At 43.5% G+C, this 16,368-nt stretch overlaps 1 protein-coding gene across 1 annotated transcript in view; it reads left to right on the forward strand.

The window, feature by feature from the left end:
• Positions 1-15,419, forward strand: part of LOC139453318 (serine-rich adhesin for platelets-like) — an 88,936-nt gene extending 73,517 nt beyond the window's left edge. Inside the window, exons 11-22 of the mRNA XM_071234985.1 lie at positions 2,607-2,769; positions 3,364-3,459; positions 5,062-5,205; positions 5,802-5,859; positions 6,162-6,284; positions 6,775-6,852; positions 8,009-8,087; positions 8,281-8,466; positions 9,439-9,567; positions 10,099-10,182; positions 10,751-10,819; positions 13,100-15,419. Coding sequence (XP_071091086.1) covers positions 2,607-2,769; positions 3,364-3,459; positions 5,062-5,205; positions 5,802-5,859; positions 6,162-6,284; positions 6,775-6,852; positions 8,009-8,087; positions 8,281-8,466; positions 9,439-9,567; positions 10,099-10,182; positions 10,751-10,819; positions 13,100-13,696 — 1,806 coding nt within the window. The 3' untranslated portion in view covers positions 13,697-15,419. The remainder of the gene's footprint in view (positions 1-2,606; positions 2,770-3,363; positions 3,460-5,061; positions 5,206-5,801; positions 5,860-6,161; positions 6,285-6,774; positions 6,853-8,008; positions 8,088-8,280; positions 8,467-9,438; positions 9,568-10,098; positions 10,183-10,750; positions 10,820-13,099) is intronic.
• The last annotated feature ends 949 nt before the right edge of the window (positions 15,420-16,368 follow it).

The following is a 16,368-nucleotide window of genomic DNA, read 5'->3' on the forward strand; positions in this document are numbered from 1 at the left end:
CCCTTTAGCGAACTCCGGTAAATGAATGGGGGATAAGAAACTTGGTCAGTACAAATTTGAAATTCACCGTTTAAATTGTATTTTTTGTTCTGCTAGGCATTGTTTTACATGAGGAGAATTAAGATTACCGTGTGTATTTTCTCATAAACTAGGCCAGAAACAGCAATCAGCAGTACACACATTTTCTGGGATCTACCGGTGATTTGGTTAACACTTACCCAATGATATAACTTTAAAGGATTTTGATGCATGGATCGGGAATTTTTTTATCTGAAACGATTTTTTTATCTGGAATAATATATTCCAATATCATGTTATTTTGCAGCGTTTACAAAATATATTATAAATAATAATAACCCTAAGCGTAGCACTTTGGTGCAGCTGATCAATTGTAACAATTTGATCAGTCAGCGTCGAGGCTCACGCGCACATGATCGCGAGAACTACATGTTGGCATAGAATTGTCAAACTATAACAAATATGACTTTTAACGAGTCAAAGTACAGCATTTATGATTCATGTATCCATTCTCTGTCAACTCTATCCACACTCTATCCACTCTCCCATGCACACTCTATCCACGCTCCCATCCACACTCACTCCCCTACTCCCATCCATTCTCCAATAAACACTCTATCCACTCTCCCATGCACACTCTATCCACTCTCCCATGCACACTCTATCCACTCTCCCATGCACACTCTATCCACTCTCCCATGCACACTCTATCCACTCTCCCATGCACGCTCTATCCACTCTCCCATGCACACTCTATCCACTCTCCCATGCACACTCACTCCCCTACTCCCATCCACTATCCCATGCACACTCTATTCACTCTCCCATGCACACTCTATCCACACTCCCATGCACAGTCTATCCACTCTCCCATCCACACTCTATCCACTCTCCCATGCACACTCTATCCACACTCCCATCCACACTCTATTCACTCTCCCATGCACACTCTATCCACTCTCCCATCCACACTCTATCCACTCTCCCATGCACACTCTATCCACACTCCCATGCACACTCTATCCACTCTCCCATGCACACTCTATCCACACTCCCATGCACACTCTATCCACACTCCCATGCACACTCTATCCACACTCCCATGCACACTCTATCCACACTCCCATGCACACTCTATTCACTCTCCCATTCACACTCCATCCACGCTCCCATTCACACTCCATCCACACTCTATCCACTCTCCCATCCACACTCTATCCACACTCCCATGCACACTCTATTCACTCTCCCATTCACACTCCATCCACACTCCCATTCACATTCCCATCCACACTCTATCCACTCTCCCATTCACCCTCTATCCACACTCTATCCACACTCCCATTCACACTCCATCCACACTCCCATCAACACTCCATCCACACTCACTCCCCTACTCCCATCCACACTCTATCCACTCTCCCATTCACACTCTATCCACTCTCCCATTCACACTCTATCCACACTCTATCCACACTCTATCCACACTCCCATTCACGCTCCATCCACACTCCCATTCACACTCCATCCACTCTCCCATCCACACTCTATCCACACTCCCATTCACACTCCATCCACACTCACTCCACACTCACTCCCCTACTCCCATGCACACTCTATCCACACTCCCATCCACACTCCATCCACACTCACTCCCCTACTCCCATTCACACTCCCATTCACACTCTATCCACATTCTATCCACACTCTATCCACTCTCCCATCCACACTCTATCCACACTCCCATCCACACTCTATCCACACTCCCATCCACACTCTATCCACTCTCCCATGCACACTCTATCCACACTCTATCCACACTCCCATTCACACTCCATGCACACTCACTCCCCTACTCCCATCTACACACTATCCACACACTATCCACACTCCCATCCACGCTCCCATGCACACTCTATCCACACTCTATCCACACTCCCATTCACACTCCATCCACACTCACTCCCCTACTCCCATCCACGCTCCAATGCACACTCTATCCACTCTCCCATCCACACTCACTCCCCTACTCCCATTCACACTCCCATCCACACTCTATCCACTCTCCCATGCACACTCTATCCACACTCCCATCCACACACCCATCCACACTCACTCCCCTACTCCCATCCACACACTATCCACACTCCCATCCACACTCTATCCACTCTCCCATGCACACTCTATCCACACTCCCATTCACACTCACTCCCCTACTCCCATCCACACTCTATCCACACTCCCATTCACACTCCCATCCACACTCTATCCACACTCCCATACACACTCACTCCCCTACTCCCATCCACACTCTATCCACTCTCCCATGCACACTCTATCCATACTCCCATCCACACTCCCATTCACACTCCATCTACACTCACTCCCCTACTCCTTCCACACTCTATCCACTCTCCCATCCACACTCTCCCATCCACACTCCCATCAATTCTTCCATCCACACACCATCCACACTCCCATCCATTCTTCCATCCACACACCATCCACATTCTATCCACGCTCACATCAATACTCCTATCCACATTTCCATCCATACTCCCATCCTTTACTCTGTTTCCTCTGTGCAGTTTCAAGTCTCCGAGAGCACCATTCAAGACCACCATCCTGGAGACGTGGTGTTTCATCCTGGCAAGTTCCCGAGTGTGTTCACTGAGGCTCTCAGTCCAGGCCGGTGTGGCTTCCTGCCTTCCAACAACTTCCTGGAGAAACACCTGGCCAACATTGCTCCAGGTGAGTGTTGATTGTCCTACACCTGGCCAACAGGTGAGTGTTGATTGTCCTACACCTGGCCAACAGGTGAGTGTTGATTGTCCTACACCTGGCCAACAGGTAAGTGTTGATTGTCTTATTACACCTGTTTGAATTGAATTGGCAGTTTGGACTGTAACACAAGGTTAATGGTTAAAGTGTTCACTTATCAGGCCTCAGACTGGTTTGGTTCCCACATTGGTGAAATGGGTTACACCCGACCATGGCGGCCCGTTCATGTGGTTGGAATATTACTAAAAGTGACATAAAACCTCTCACCAAAATATTGCTGAGCGTAGCATTAAACAACACAGAAAACAATCTGCTAAAGCAAGAGGGCATCTGAATGTTGTACATGAGTTCCAGGTGGTGTTGTCAGATGCCCTGTGTGTTGTCAGATGCCCTGCTGGTGGTGTTGTCAGATGCCCTGTGTGTTGTCAGATTCCCTGTGTGTTGTCAGATGCCCCATGTATTGTCATATGCCCTGTGTGTTGTACATGTTCCTTGTGGTGTTGTCAAATGCCCTGTGTGTTGTCAGATGCCCTGTGTGTTGTCATATGCCCTGTGTGTTTTCAGATGCCCTGTGCGACCTGCTGACCACAGACATGTTGTCCATCTGTTTCCACAAGATCACGAAGCAGGAGGAGATACTGCAGTGGATCTTCTTCATCAGTAAGTTCAGACACCTCGCTAGTTTCATGTCTGGTACTTGGTCAGATTATTAAATTATATTGAATTAAGCATTTATATAGCACTACTTATCCAGATATACTGCCTGCTCAAGAGCGCTCAGTCGTATGCTCTTTTGAAGAGGATGGTCTTGAGTTTTGATCTGAAGGTGTTGACATCTTCAGATCCCCTGACATCAATGGGCAGTGCATTCCATAGAGTTGCACCTACTTTTCGGAAGGTTCGCCATATGTTGTTCTGCTGGTTGGTGGAACAGCAAGCTGTAGTTGGTTTGCAGATCTCAGTGTTCGTCCATGTTGGTAAAGGGCAGTGAGTTCCTGGAGGTATACTGGGGATAGCCCATGGATCGATTTGTAGACAAACATGATCAGCTTGAACACGATCCTGAGTCTCACAGGTAGCCAGTGCAGCTCTTTCAGGACGGGTGTTATGTTTTCCTGCATTGATTTCCGTGTGATGAGTCTGGCAGCACGCTGTAGTCTATCCAGATAATGTTGCTGGATACCATACAGAAGACTATTACAATAGTCAAGTCTTGATGTTAAGATTAGTTAAATCACCCTCCCTACAGCCCAGACTTAGCCCCCAGTGACTATTTCCTGTTCCGGCAAATGAAATCTGCCCAGCGTGGAAGACGCTTCCAGGATGACAGGAATATAAAGGCTGCCACAGAGGAGTGGTTAGAGGGCCAATCTGCGGATTTCTATAAAAGTGGTATTAAAAGCATGAAGGACAAATGGAATAAGTGCATTGAGGTGAATGGAGATTGTATTGAAAAATGTGCAAAAGTTATTCTGCGACTTGGTCTTATATTGAAGTTGCAAAACTTATTGAATGCCCTTCATATCTTGCTATCTGTCTGATGTTCCTGATGTGAAAGAAAGCTGTCTTGCACATACTGCTTACATAGTTATCCAGACTGAGTGTTGAGTCAATGATAACACCTAGATTTCGGGCACAAGAGATTTGCTCACCCGTACAGTCACCAATTTTCAAACCAGGAACTCGTACTTTGGACTGGAAGGCTTTGTGCAAGCCTTGAATTTGTTGAGGAGTAATTTATAATCTGCACCAACCCTGTTCAGGAACTAGAAATAGCATCTCATGTAACAAGAATTCAGAACTCCATTTTTTTGCTCTTTTCACCTATATTTAAAAATCCCATTTGAATAAAATGATTATTTTACTATTTCTCATTTCAATCACAGTAAAAATTGTTTGTTTGTTTATAAACCAAGTATATTAAGAAGATCTATTTGGAGAAAGTTCTGTACAATCAGAGGGATATTACCACATACCAGGGCATTGTTAAACTGAAAATGTTGTCGTCTGGATAGTTTCACGAGGAGCTGTATCTTCCAGAGCATTAGGGGTGGTCGGGTAGCCAAGTGGTTAAAGCGTTCACTCGTCACGCCAAAGACTCGGGTTCGATTCCCGACATGGGTACAATGTGTGAAGCCCATTTCTGGTGTCCCCCGCCGTGATATTGCTGGAATATTGCTAAAAGCGGCGTAAAACCATACTCACTCACTCACTCACCCACTCAACAGCGTCAGGGTCTGACTGTAGTCCTGTATGTTCCAGTGTCAGTACACACCAACAGCCAAGTGATCCAGGGTTGCAAGAAACTCGTCTTCGACATCATCCACACTCAACTCAGTCTGGAGGACGCCACGCCCACCTGGGCACCAGCGGCACTCGATGTTCTCAAAGTCTTTGTTAATTTTGGTGAGAATTCATCAATACTCAGGCTAGCTCTACCCCATTTTACAGAATGTTAGCACCTCATTCAGCATGGAAGTATTAGAACTGGGTGAAATGGGGTTTAACGTTGTGTTGGTTTAGCATAGAGTAATTCATGAAAAGAATATATCTATTAAAGGTTTTGTAGTTGATTAAATGTTCATTATAAGAAACCAACTTCCCCTCTTCCACCTCCCACTCTCGACACACTGCTCTTTAGTATTATCAGTGTGAAGGTGGGACCAAAAACAACATGCATGAACTGAAGCGACCTCAGTGCTTCGACAATTGTAGTTCTATGTTAATGTCGGGAGTTGCGGTGCTATTGTAAGAGAACACTGGGCCCCATTCCACAAAGCGATCGTAGTGCTAATATGATCATAACTCCTATACTTTGACATAGACTTAAGATAGTCGTAGTGTAAGTCGCTTTGTGGAACGAGGCTCTGGAATTTAAGCTAATGTTAGATATTGAAAAGGCGTCTTGGTTGCCAAAATTCAACTGTGATAGCAATAGGACTGTGTAATTTCTAACACTAATTCAGACCCTTAATATGACCTGTCATGGACTTCTATGACAGGTGCTTGTTCCGCGGACTTGCTGCAGCATCAGGACGTGTTATCACAGGAGGAAATCAGGTAAGGAATCTGTTGGGTTGTTTAAGCGATGAAAATGTTAGTTTTATTCATGGAGAATTTGTCCATCTCCACTGTCTGTTAACATTTTAGATTTGAAAACATTTTGTTGACCATGGGTTCAAATCCCATGTTCACTGTGATCTTGTTTCTAGGTTTGATGGCCTCATGTTCAGCTCCATCTCCATGCTCTTGAGTTTAAGTGATCACATCACACATGATGGAAGTGAAATTTATTTTAAAACAGCATAAATCAGAACTCACCGACTCACTACTGACTGCATTAAATCTCACTTTCACCCCAGAACTTGTGTGACCCCGGAGGATGACAGTAACCTGGCCCCCAACAACAACAACGTTCCGCTGCGGTCGTACTCCGAGAACCTGCGCGAGGTGATGCAGACCCTGGCTTTCGCGCTGCAGGGGAGGTAACTGTGACCAGATAGTTGGACACAATCGGCACATGTTTTGATCATTATCTATGCTGAGGGAGACAAGGGAATGGTTGTCAGGGGAGGTAACTGTGACCAGATAGTTGGACACAATCAGCACATGTGTTGATCATTATCTATGTTGAGGGAGACAAGGGAATGGTTGTCAGGGAGGCATGTAGTTGTATATGTAATCTGAAGATAACCAGGGATTGCCAGCTGGTTCGTGAACACACCATAATCATTCACATTCACCGCAAATAGTTGCTTGTGTGACGATAAATATCGCCTGTAAATTTGGAGATCTGGTGATAAGCACCTTTTATCAGCTTTCCTCCCACATAAAACTGAAGTGCTTTGATTTAATAGAAGTGCTCTCTCACTCACTCATTTACTCACACCCAACCCCACTCACTCATTCACTCACTCACCCAAAAAACCCACCCATCCTCACCCACTCACTCACTCACTCACTCACGTGTTGTAGGCCCCAGTACACGGCAGCACAGCTGAACCTCCTCCTGGTGATGGTTGCCAAGGCGGCTCTGGACAAGGAGTTCATCAAGTGAGTACTTCAGCATTTCAGCACTGCTGCATTATGGGAGGATGTGGCTTCCTGTGATCACCCAAAGCTCTATTCACAGACTCAGGAAATCCAGGTGTTCAAGGACCTTGAGGTCTTTGAATCATTTGACCCCGAAATCTTTACCTTTGGACTTTGAAGTTAAAACAAGGATCCCTTCACTTTCATGCTATTCTGAACAGTGCTTACAGTGTATGGAAGACAGACAAAAGGCTTGCAGCCTACTCGATGAGGCTGAATATTGTTATTGATAACATTTCCCACCAAAACTGTGCCTTGCTCTAAACCAGCCGTCACAGATGTAGCAGACGACACTATCAGCTGTACGACAAGGGAGTCAAACATGCCCCGAATGTTACTGATTTTGACTGAAGAATGTCAAAAATAGGTTGAATTTGATATTTGATAAGAAATAAGGTCTGGTTGGCTGAATTGTTCTGTCCAGATCGTGACAGTTAATCCCTGCATCCAGACATTTGATGTATTGTGACATGGACAAGACAATGCTGAAGTACCTTGGATATTCTCAGTTTCATGACACAAGAAACAGATGGTTTCCGTGCGACTGTCTCCTTCCTCTAAGCTCTAACCAACATGGGTTTAAAAAAATCTAAAATCTATTTGAAAGCAATTGAATACGAATGCAGAGCAAAATATCAGGGTGGCACATTTCTTACAAGCACAATAAGTTCTAAAATACCCAGAAAGTAGTCTTCTAGACCTTATAGTAAGTCATGTTTTGAATGGTGATCGTAAGTCCCATACTTTAACATAGGCTTACGATCATTGTAGCGCTAAGATTACTTCGAGGAACAGGGCCCTGGCTGATTGTGCTGCCACTGGTTCTGCTAGCACAATTCTTTTCAGGCCACTGAGATATAGCTGTGATATTGTTTGATAGGCATTTCTTCTAAGTTGATGGATGACAAAATGTATTGATAACATCTTCTCAATGATACTATTATTGTGATGTTTCGTTTCAGTCTTGCTTTACTACTGTATAAGGATCTATACTGATCATTATGATAGTACATTGTACATTGATAGTACATTCAAGAAGTTGTTGTCCATAAGTTGTGACTAAGCTGGGATATTGCAGACTGCTGCGTAAAACAACATTCACTCCCGACTGTTTCAGCAACACTCTCCTGTACGAGTTCAGTGTCGTGGTCAGCTCCATCCTGCCCTGCTACACACAGCCAGACTGGGACACCGAGGTAGGTGGCAAGCTAAACGTCATGACCCTTCTCTCATGGTGTAATGGATCTGTGAAGATGCAGGGTAGAATCGGTCTTCAGCAACCCATGCTTGTCATAAAAGGCGACTATGCTTGTCATAAGAGGAGACTAACGGGATCGGGTGGTTTCACCTGTGTAGCTCACCTGTGACGTTGCTGTTGTTGTGCTGCAGATGCCGATGCTGTGTTCCAAGCTGTCCTGCATCACCGCCCACCACCACAACCACGTCTACCTGACACAACTCTTCCCCCACGGCAAGCGGGGCAGCAGCATACAGCGGAGACTGGCTTACCTCCTCCTGGTCAAGATGCTGCAGCCAGGGGGCGCTGTCTCCCACCAACAGCTTGCTGCGTTCAAGGTAAGCTATACCATTTCTGATAATACCAGTACACTGTTTGAGGAAGGAAAGAGGACCGGAAGTTAATTATTCATGATTTGGTCAAGTTTGTTTTTGTGTGGCAGTACCTCCAACCTGACTGGTTCTTGTATCAGTTTATAAACATATGCGATCAACAACCAGCTGTCACTGGACTCACAATCTTCGACTGCATTTAACATGCAACTGGTATAGCCTCATAATTTGCAAAAAGAATTTGTTGGTATTACTGTTCTTCTCCAGCTGACATTTATTCTTCAATATCGTGTATCCTGATGATTTTATAACGCTTCAGTCAATTAGTCCTAAGTTGGCTTGAAAGTTTTTGATCATGCCATCAGCTATGATTATGATTTTGGTCCAGAGGATATAAACATGTCAACATTTTTCTCCCCATGAAAGCTTTTTTCTCCTCATGTGTATGTCTTAATGTAAGCTAATTCTCATGAGAGCTTTTCTCCTCATGTAGTTGATTCTCCTCATGTCTTGGGGTTCCTTGTAGATGTAACTCATATCAATGTTAGTGCTGGGACGATACACCAACAGGTCGATCCAATACGTATCACGATACCTTACTCACGATCCTATATTATCACGATACTTGCATGTGCTCTTATCTGTGCTGCCTAAGCCATCTTTTTCATAGAGAGAATGGCCAAATATCTGGCCCACTGCTGATTTACAGTTGGCAGTGTCAAGTATGGCACAATAAATGAAAATATGTATGTTTTGACCATTAACTTGCACAACTGATAAGTGTTTAGTCGAACAGTTATTAAAGCTAACATTTAAGGTCAGAGTCAATATTTTTTACTTAGTGTGCGACTGTGATCGATACTTGTATCGAGAAGTACAAAATGGCAATCCACCGATTCATTACGTATGTTTTTCCTCATTGAAACATATTTCTCCTCATATAAGCTGTAAGCTTGTTTCTCCTGTTTCTCCTCCCAGTTGGGCCAGCTGACGGTGTTGTTCCCCGCCCTGAGGGAGCTGGCGACAGATGACCTGTACGCCCTGGCCAGTGGTGTGGCCCTGCTGGACATTGCGGTTGGCAGCGAACCCCTCAACTCCGAGGAGAAGGTCAGTGACCACAGCAGGGGTAGATTTAACAACAATTTTGTATGAAGCCAGCAGGGCTTGCTCCCTTTAAAAGTTACAATCCCTTCTCCAAACTAACTGGCCTACAGCTAAATAGTGGAGGTCGCGAAGTAGCCGAATCTGAGGTTACGTAGCCACCTAGCAGGGATCTGAAAATTTTATAACTTCTCACCCTAAAACCTTTTTTCCTGCACTCTGATTTCAATTTGCCCCATTTCCTTCTTTATTTATGAGCAAATAAAGAAGTTGTTGTCATTCTACTGAGATGATAATTAAAAAAATTGAACATCACGGAGAAGTAGTAAAATTTTGACTAGCCAGAGGCGCCATCTACTTTATATTTCAGCAAGCCCTTTGTAAATTTAACTGAACAACTCAGTGACTTGCTCATTAATAACTGCATTACTGTTCAAAGTGGTGTTTGGCCAACTCAGTGATGTGCTCATTAATAACTGCATTACTTGCTCATTAATGTAAAACGTTAATTATACACCCATGATGTTGACCTTGCAGGATGACCTTCAGCTCCTGATGGAACAGCTCCGGACACTGACCAGTGATGTTCGAGACAATGTCCGCCGACTGGACCACACCCGGGTGAGTCACACGACACTTGGACCAGCTTCTGCCACTAACGGACAACATTAAGCTTTTTACCTGCCAGGATTTCAGTTATCTGTACATTAATATATCCTCACCTGTCAGTTGAGAACAGTGGAAGTAGGCCAGAGGGTAAAGCGTTCCCTGAAACACTGAAGGCCTGGGTTTGATTCCCAAGATGTGAAGCCCATTTTTGGTGTCCCCAGATGGGATGCTGCTGAAATATTGCTTGAAACCGTGTAAAGCCATACTCACTCTCTCAACTGTCAAATTGAATAACAAGATGGTTATATGTTACTCAAAAGAAGTTAAGGAACACCTGTGTGACAAATGAACTACAGTATTATGTAAGAATACGTGGCTGCTGAGTATGTATTATCATATCCATGACAACCATGAGGGAGGACATAACATCATATTTGGTCTGAGAGTACATGAAAATTAGGTTCATTGTTAGTATTCCGTCTTATACTGTCTTGCCCTGACATGACCTGATATAACTCAAGTACATTTCAAGGCAGTGTTAAACCCAACTCACTCACTCACCCCACTGTGTTTGTGTCAGGTGAAGGATCTGATGGTGAGGATCTCCAGCAAGTGGACAGTCACGCTGCAAGCCACCTCCAGCAAACAGGTCAGTGTTGTGAGGTGCCCGGCAACTGGATGTTCTTGTCAATTGTGTTTGTTTGTTGTTTAACGCCGCACTCTGAAATATTCCTGCTATATGACATCAGTTTATAAATAATCGAGTCGAGTCCAGACAATCCAGTGATTGACATCATGAGCATTGATCTACGCAATTGGGATACGATGACATGCTTCAACCAAGTTAACGAGCCTGACCACCCGGTGCCGTCAGTTGCCTCTTATGACAAGCATAGTTGCCTTTTAGGGTCTTCACGGGTCTCTTGTCAATAAATAGATCAGGGCCCACTTGCACAAAGCGATCTTAGTGCTAAGATGATCGTAACTCCCATACTTTAACATAGGCTTACAATAGTTGTAGCGCTAAGATCGCTTTGTGCAAGTGGGCCCAGGTGTTCAGGCTCAGTAAGGGATGGTGGTGTTGGCCTTGTGGTTAAAGTCTTCGCTCGTCATGCCGGAGACCCGGGTTGGATTCACAACATAGCTACAATGCGTGAAGCCCATTTCTGGTGTCACCTGCTGTGATATTGCTGGAATATTGCTGCATTTGCATAAAACCATACTCCCTCGCCCACTCACTCCCTCAGGCTCAGTAACGTGGCTGATTGGGTGTCATTGGACTCTGCTGTCATGCATTGTTGCTCACAATATCAACCACTGGTTTGTTTGTTTATGAAGTACACACATTAACCACAATGAGTACTTGTGCCTTTTGCTAGTTTGAAGATTCTGGACTTTTTAATTTTTGCCGTTTCAATGGAAACATTAAGAAACTTAAACTTTTAGGGTGGGTGTTTTGTACGGCCTATATCTTTTTAACTATGCACCCTAGCTTCATCAAACGTGCTACACACATTTACCACAATGAGAACTTGTGCCTTTTGCTAGTTTGAAGATTCTGAATTTTTTTTATGTTTGCCGTTTCCAAACTTGCTACATTAACCCCTATGATTGTTTTCATGGAAACATGATGGAATTTAGAAATTTTGATGACTGGTTTTGTATAGCTAATATATTTTCCAAAATTGTTTACACACATGTAGATCATCATAAGTATCTGTGCTTGGTGTTAGTTTGAATTTATTAATTCGATCTTTACCATATCTGTTAAGGCTAGATGAAAATTATTAATTTATTGATTTTCTTACATGATATTGTTCCATTTTTTATGTGTTTTTATATCAACAATTTTTGGTCCTTTTGATAATTCTTCTTATGTAACTCCTCAATCAAATTTTTATTCAAAGGTGTTCATGGTGATTTACTTCCTTGTAGTGAACACTGGTAACATGGGAGATTATGGGGGGAGGGTTGTGGGGGGGGGGGGGGGGGGGGGGGTCAATTGTCACTGGAACTCAATCTTAGTTTTTAAAACATTAAAGTTAAAATCAGTTAGAAATATGTAATATTTCATTAATTAACAAACTATTTACTATTTGTTGTTGACCAGCGGGGATAACGGGGGTATGTGAGCTTTGCTCACTTCTTTCTTGTTTAATGTTCCCAGTCATGTAGCTGGAACATTGCTGAGTGTGACCTTGAAATCCAAATAAACATGCAATGTCCTAAATTCCCCATAAATGATACAGGCTGGATACCATTGTTTTTATTGTAACCATGACAACAGGTCTGATAACAACATTACAGGGACATTCATTCACTAAACATGGCTTTAAGCGTGCAAATGTCAGCAGTTAGCACCTCCCACGAATATCTTATGTTTGCAGTAAGATCAGGTTAGGATTGGTTGTTATGAAGTGTGACTTGGTTGATTGCGTGTCTTTGTGCACCAACTGCATCTGTGGTCTAGACGAAGGTCTATGGTTTGATCCCCGGCCACGTCAAACCCAAAGACGTTAAGAGATCATACTTGTTACCCTTGAATTGTTTGATAGGCATTTCTTAGAAGTTGACGGATGACAAAGTAGACACAATTAATGGATAACAACTTCTCTGTTTAACTGTAATGGCGAAATTTTGGTATAGACAATGTTATAAGGATCTATACAAACATCAGCATTACAGTAAAATAAAGAAGAAGTTATCCATAATTTGTGTCTACGTTTGTTGTTACCCTGCCTGGCACTTGGCAACAAGGGGATGAAACAAGGACTGTGGCTAAGTAGTATTTCAGTGTGCTGGCACTACGGGACCAGAGTTAGTCCACATGAGTACAAGCTCTTCATGGAGATACTGCTTGATCTCACCCAAGTGGTGTCTCCCATGGTTGCCAGTTGGGGATGATAAATCCATTTATTTCTGATTACAGAGAAGCCTGTTCGCATGGACCAAGCAGAAGTCTCCGCAGAAGATGCAAGTCCAGAGACTGGAGACCGGGTCCTCGGATCAGGACTCAGAGGAGGAGGACACAGATGTCCCTGGAGCAGATCCTGCTCACAAACCAGACGACTTGTCTGTTCCCATGGAAACAGACACCTGTGTGGACAGTGACTCCAGACCTCGAGAGGTATCACGTACAGGTTTTCCAAGTGATGGTGTTGTTCCTTGTGTGGAAAATACTGGCAAACCCAACATGGTGGACACGGAAGGTGGTGGGGACACACTCGTGAGGGTGAAGAGTGAGGAATTGAGATCAAAACATAACGGAGGTTTGACATTGAACAATGGAGATTGTGATGGTACCCATCTTGTGGAGCGGGACAAGTCCAGTCTGGAGGCTGGGCACGGAGGGGAGGAGATGAATCAGAACAACAGTGCCCTGGTTGTGTCCAAGTGTGGAGGATACAGAGACATCAAGATGGAGAGCGAGGTGAGGGTCTTACTCACGGACATTGGGCAGATGGATTCCGGGGACATCGAGGTTTCTTCGGGGGAAGAGAGCCTTCCTGAACTCGACATTGTGTGATGGGGCCCATTTCTTTTCTTTTTATATATAAAGTGGAAAGTACCATGAAATTGTGATTGTTTGTGTTGAGGGTTGAGGTGACAGACATTGAGGGACTGTCTGCTACGTGACTGAAAAACTACCTGAAATCTATGTGCTCGATGTTCCCGAGTGTCTTGGGCTCACTGCCATATTTCCTCCGCATTGAACTGGAAGAATAATCATAGACTTTAAAGCAGGGCTGACTGTTGAATGGATTTTTTACAAAGGGACGTAACTCCCAACCTATGATTTGTCTCTGGGAACAAAACCGATGTAACCGGAACTGCCTGTATTCCAAGAAATGGCTGCTTGCATCATGTCTCAAGTCCAGCATTGCTGTTTATTGGAACAAGGATGAGTGTTTCAGATCAATGGTTGAATGAATATTCACATATGAATGTCTGTTGAATGTCTGAATATATGACCAACCTTGTACCGTAGCTAACATGATGAGCTCCCTGGGGATAACCCAAGTCAGAAGGGGGCATTTATTAGGATGCTGTAGGCTGCTTTTAAGGTATAGTATTGACAGGAATGTGGGGTGTCATTTAACAGAGCTACTGGCTGCTATGTTGGAATGATATCTCCTGGAATGTGTGTTATAATTTGAGAGATATTGGCTACCGTTACAGTATCATGTTGATAGACAGGAATGTGGGGTGTCATTTAACAGAGCTACTGGCTGCTCTGTGGGTATGATATCTCCTGGAATGTGGGTTATAATTTGAGAGATATTGGCTACCATTACATTATCATGTTGATTGGGGGTGGGGCATTTGGCAAGCTATTGGCTTCAATTCGGCTTAAAAACAAATGGTCTTGGTTCTTGTTTATTTCCATTGTAAAATAAATTCCAAAATACTTAATAACAATGCGATCCGATTCACATGCAGTTACTTTCCTTTACGTGCACACTTGTTTACTGCGCATTTCGTGTAGCCGAAGTGTTAACATGTGATAGAATGAATGTCTGTTGGCCAAATAAGGAAGGAAAGTGCTTATGGGTGTGAGAAGAAATATTTGTGATACTGACCAAAGAAATTAGATGGTGTCAGACACCTTGGCCGTTGTGTGATGAATGTATGTGTGTGTTGTTTAATTCTGTTGTATATTGACCATGATGAATATGTCCACAGCCTTCAAGTTGTACCGCCACATGCAAATGTTATTTAAAAAGATTGGAAATGTTGACAAGCCTTTAAAATTATTTCAGTTTTAGGAAGAGAATTTATGGATGTCAATTTCTTTGTTATGAGGAACACATCGTTTCGGAGTATATGCTTACTCCTTCATCAAGTAAATAATGCTATGAAGCAGAGAGCATATATATGTACCTGTAATAACAACGAAAGTAATAAGAAAACAAGGGTGGAAACTTAACAGGGGAAGCCAACAGTTAACCGTTAATTAGCGCTGATAGGTGATATCTACCCAGTGTTTGGGACTTATTGCTTTGATTATTGTCTGTGCTCATTTCTTATGCTGCAGTTTCCAGCCTTAGTGAGTTGGGGGGGCTAAGTTGGGTCCCTTGGGCATGCCAGAATCCAATGATTGTGGGTTCAAATCCTGGTTCGCCCCGATTATGTTTCTTGGTTTGTCAGCACCATACCCATGCTCATGGGTTTCACCGAAGTGGTTAACGTCTGAGACCTGCATCACTTCGGACTTTCCTCCCACATTAAGCTGACATGCCGCGATATAACTGGAACCCAACTCACTCACTCAACCGTGAGTGAGTGTACTAGAGTTGAGTTCAGGTTAGCTAATTATCTGTGCTAATTATCCAGCTGGCTTCCACTTGTCCATTGCCATTTCCAATGCTATTACCTATCAGTCTTACTTACATTCTGCCTCCAGTTTGCCTATTACCAATCAGTGATACTCGGAAGCCCTGGGCCCCGTTCCTCAAAGCCATCTTAGTGTTAAGGTGATCGTAACTCTCATACTTTAACACTGACTTACGATGGTCGTAGTGCTAAGATCACTTTGTGGAACGAGGCCCTGGCTTCCAGTTGTCCATTGCTAATTAACTGTTAAATGTCCAAAAAAAGTCAATGGTGTTGTTTGGACATGTAGATAATTCCCAACATTAATAATGGTGCAAGGATAAAGCGGGTGCGTCTGTGGTATCGGGTTGATTCCTTAATGCTGGTGGGCGCAGAGAGAAATGCCCTTTAAATGACCCGGTATGATATATCTGTGTTTATATCCTCCCTTGCAGCAAGGATAAGCACCCTGATTTCCCTGATCGGTGAGGCTTTTGTATGTGACAGCAGTCAGGACTGGGGCAGTGTTTACAAATGACTTTGAAAAGATAACTTTCACCCTTAGCTTCTCATAATCCATGCTCCAGGCATACCAATGTTTGATTGCCAGACTAAGATAGTGCTTCTTTAAAAGTCTTCTAGGACATTGTAGACCTGATGTTGAGCAGTCACTCTTGTTCAATTTGCCAAGACATTGTTTACCTGCTAGAATTTGTATTTAAGCATCATTTTCAGTGAATTATAGTTTTGATATTTTGCAGGATAGACCTATTTATCATTTGCATAACCCAAACATCTGCCATTAATTGTGCTAAGGAGAGCGAATGATAATCCCCTGAATAATAGTGTTATCATTATTATAGCTAAAAGTGATAGCGTTTGATC

Source organism: Haliotis cracherodii, unplaced genomic scaffold, assembly GCF_022045235.1.
Source record: "Haliotis cracherodii isolate W230 unplaced genomic scaffold, xgHalCrac1.p SCAF_9, whole genome shotgun sequence".
In the NCBI taxonomy this organism is placed as follows: domain Eukaryota; kingdom Metazoa; phylum Mollusca; class Gastropoda; order Lepetellida; family Haliotidae; genus Haliotis; species Haliotis cracherodii.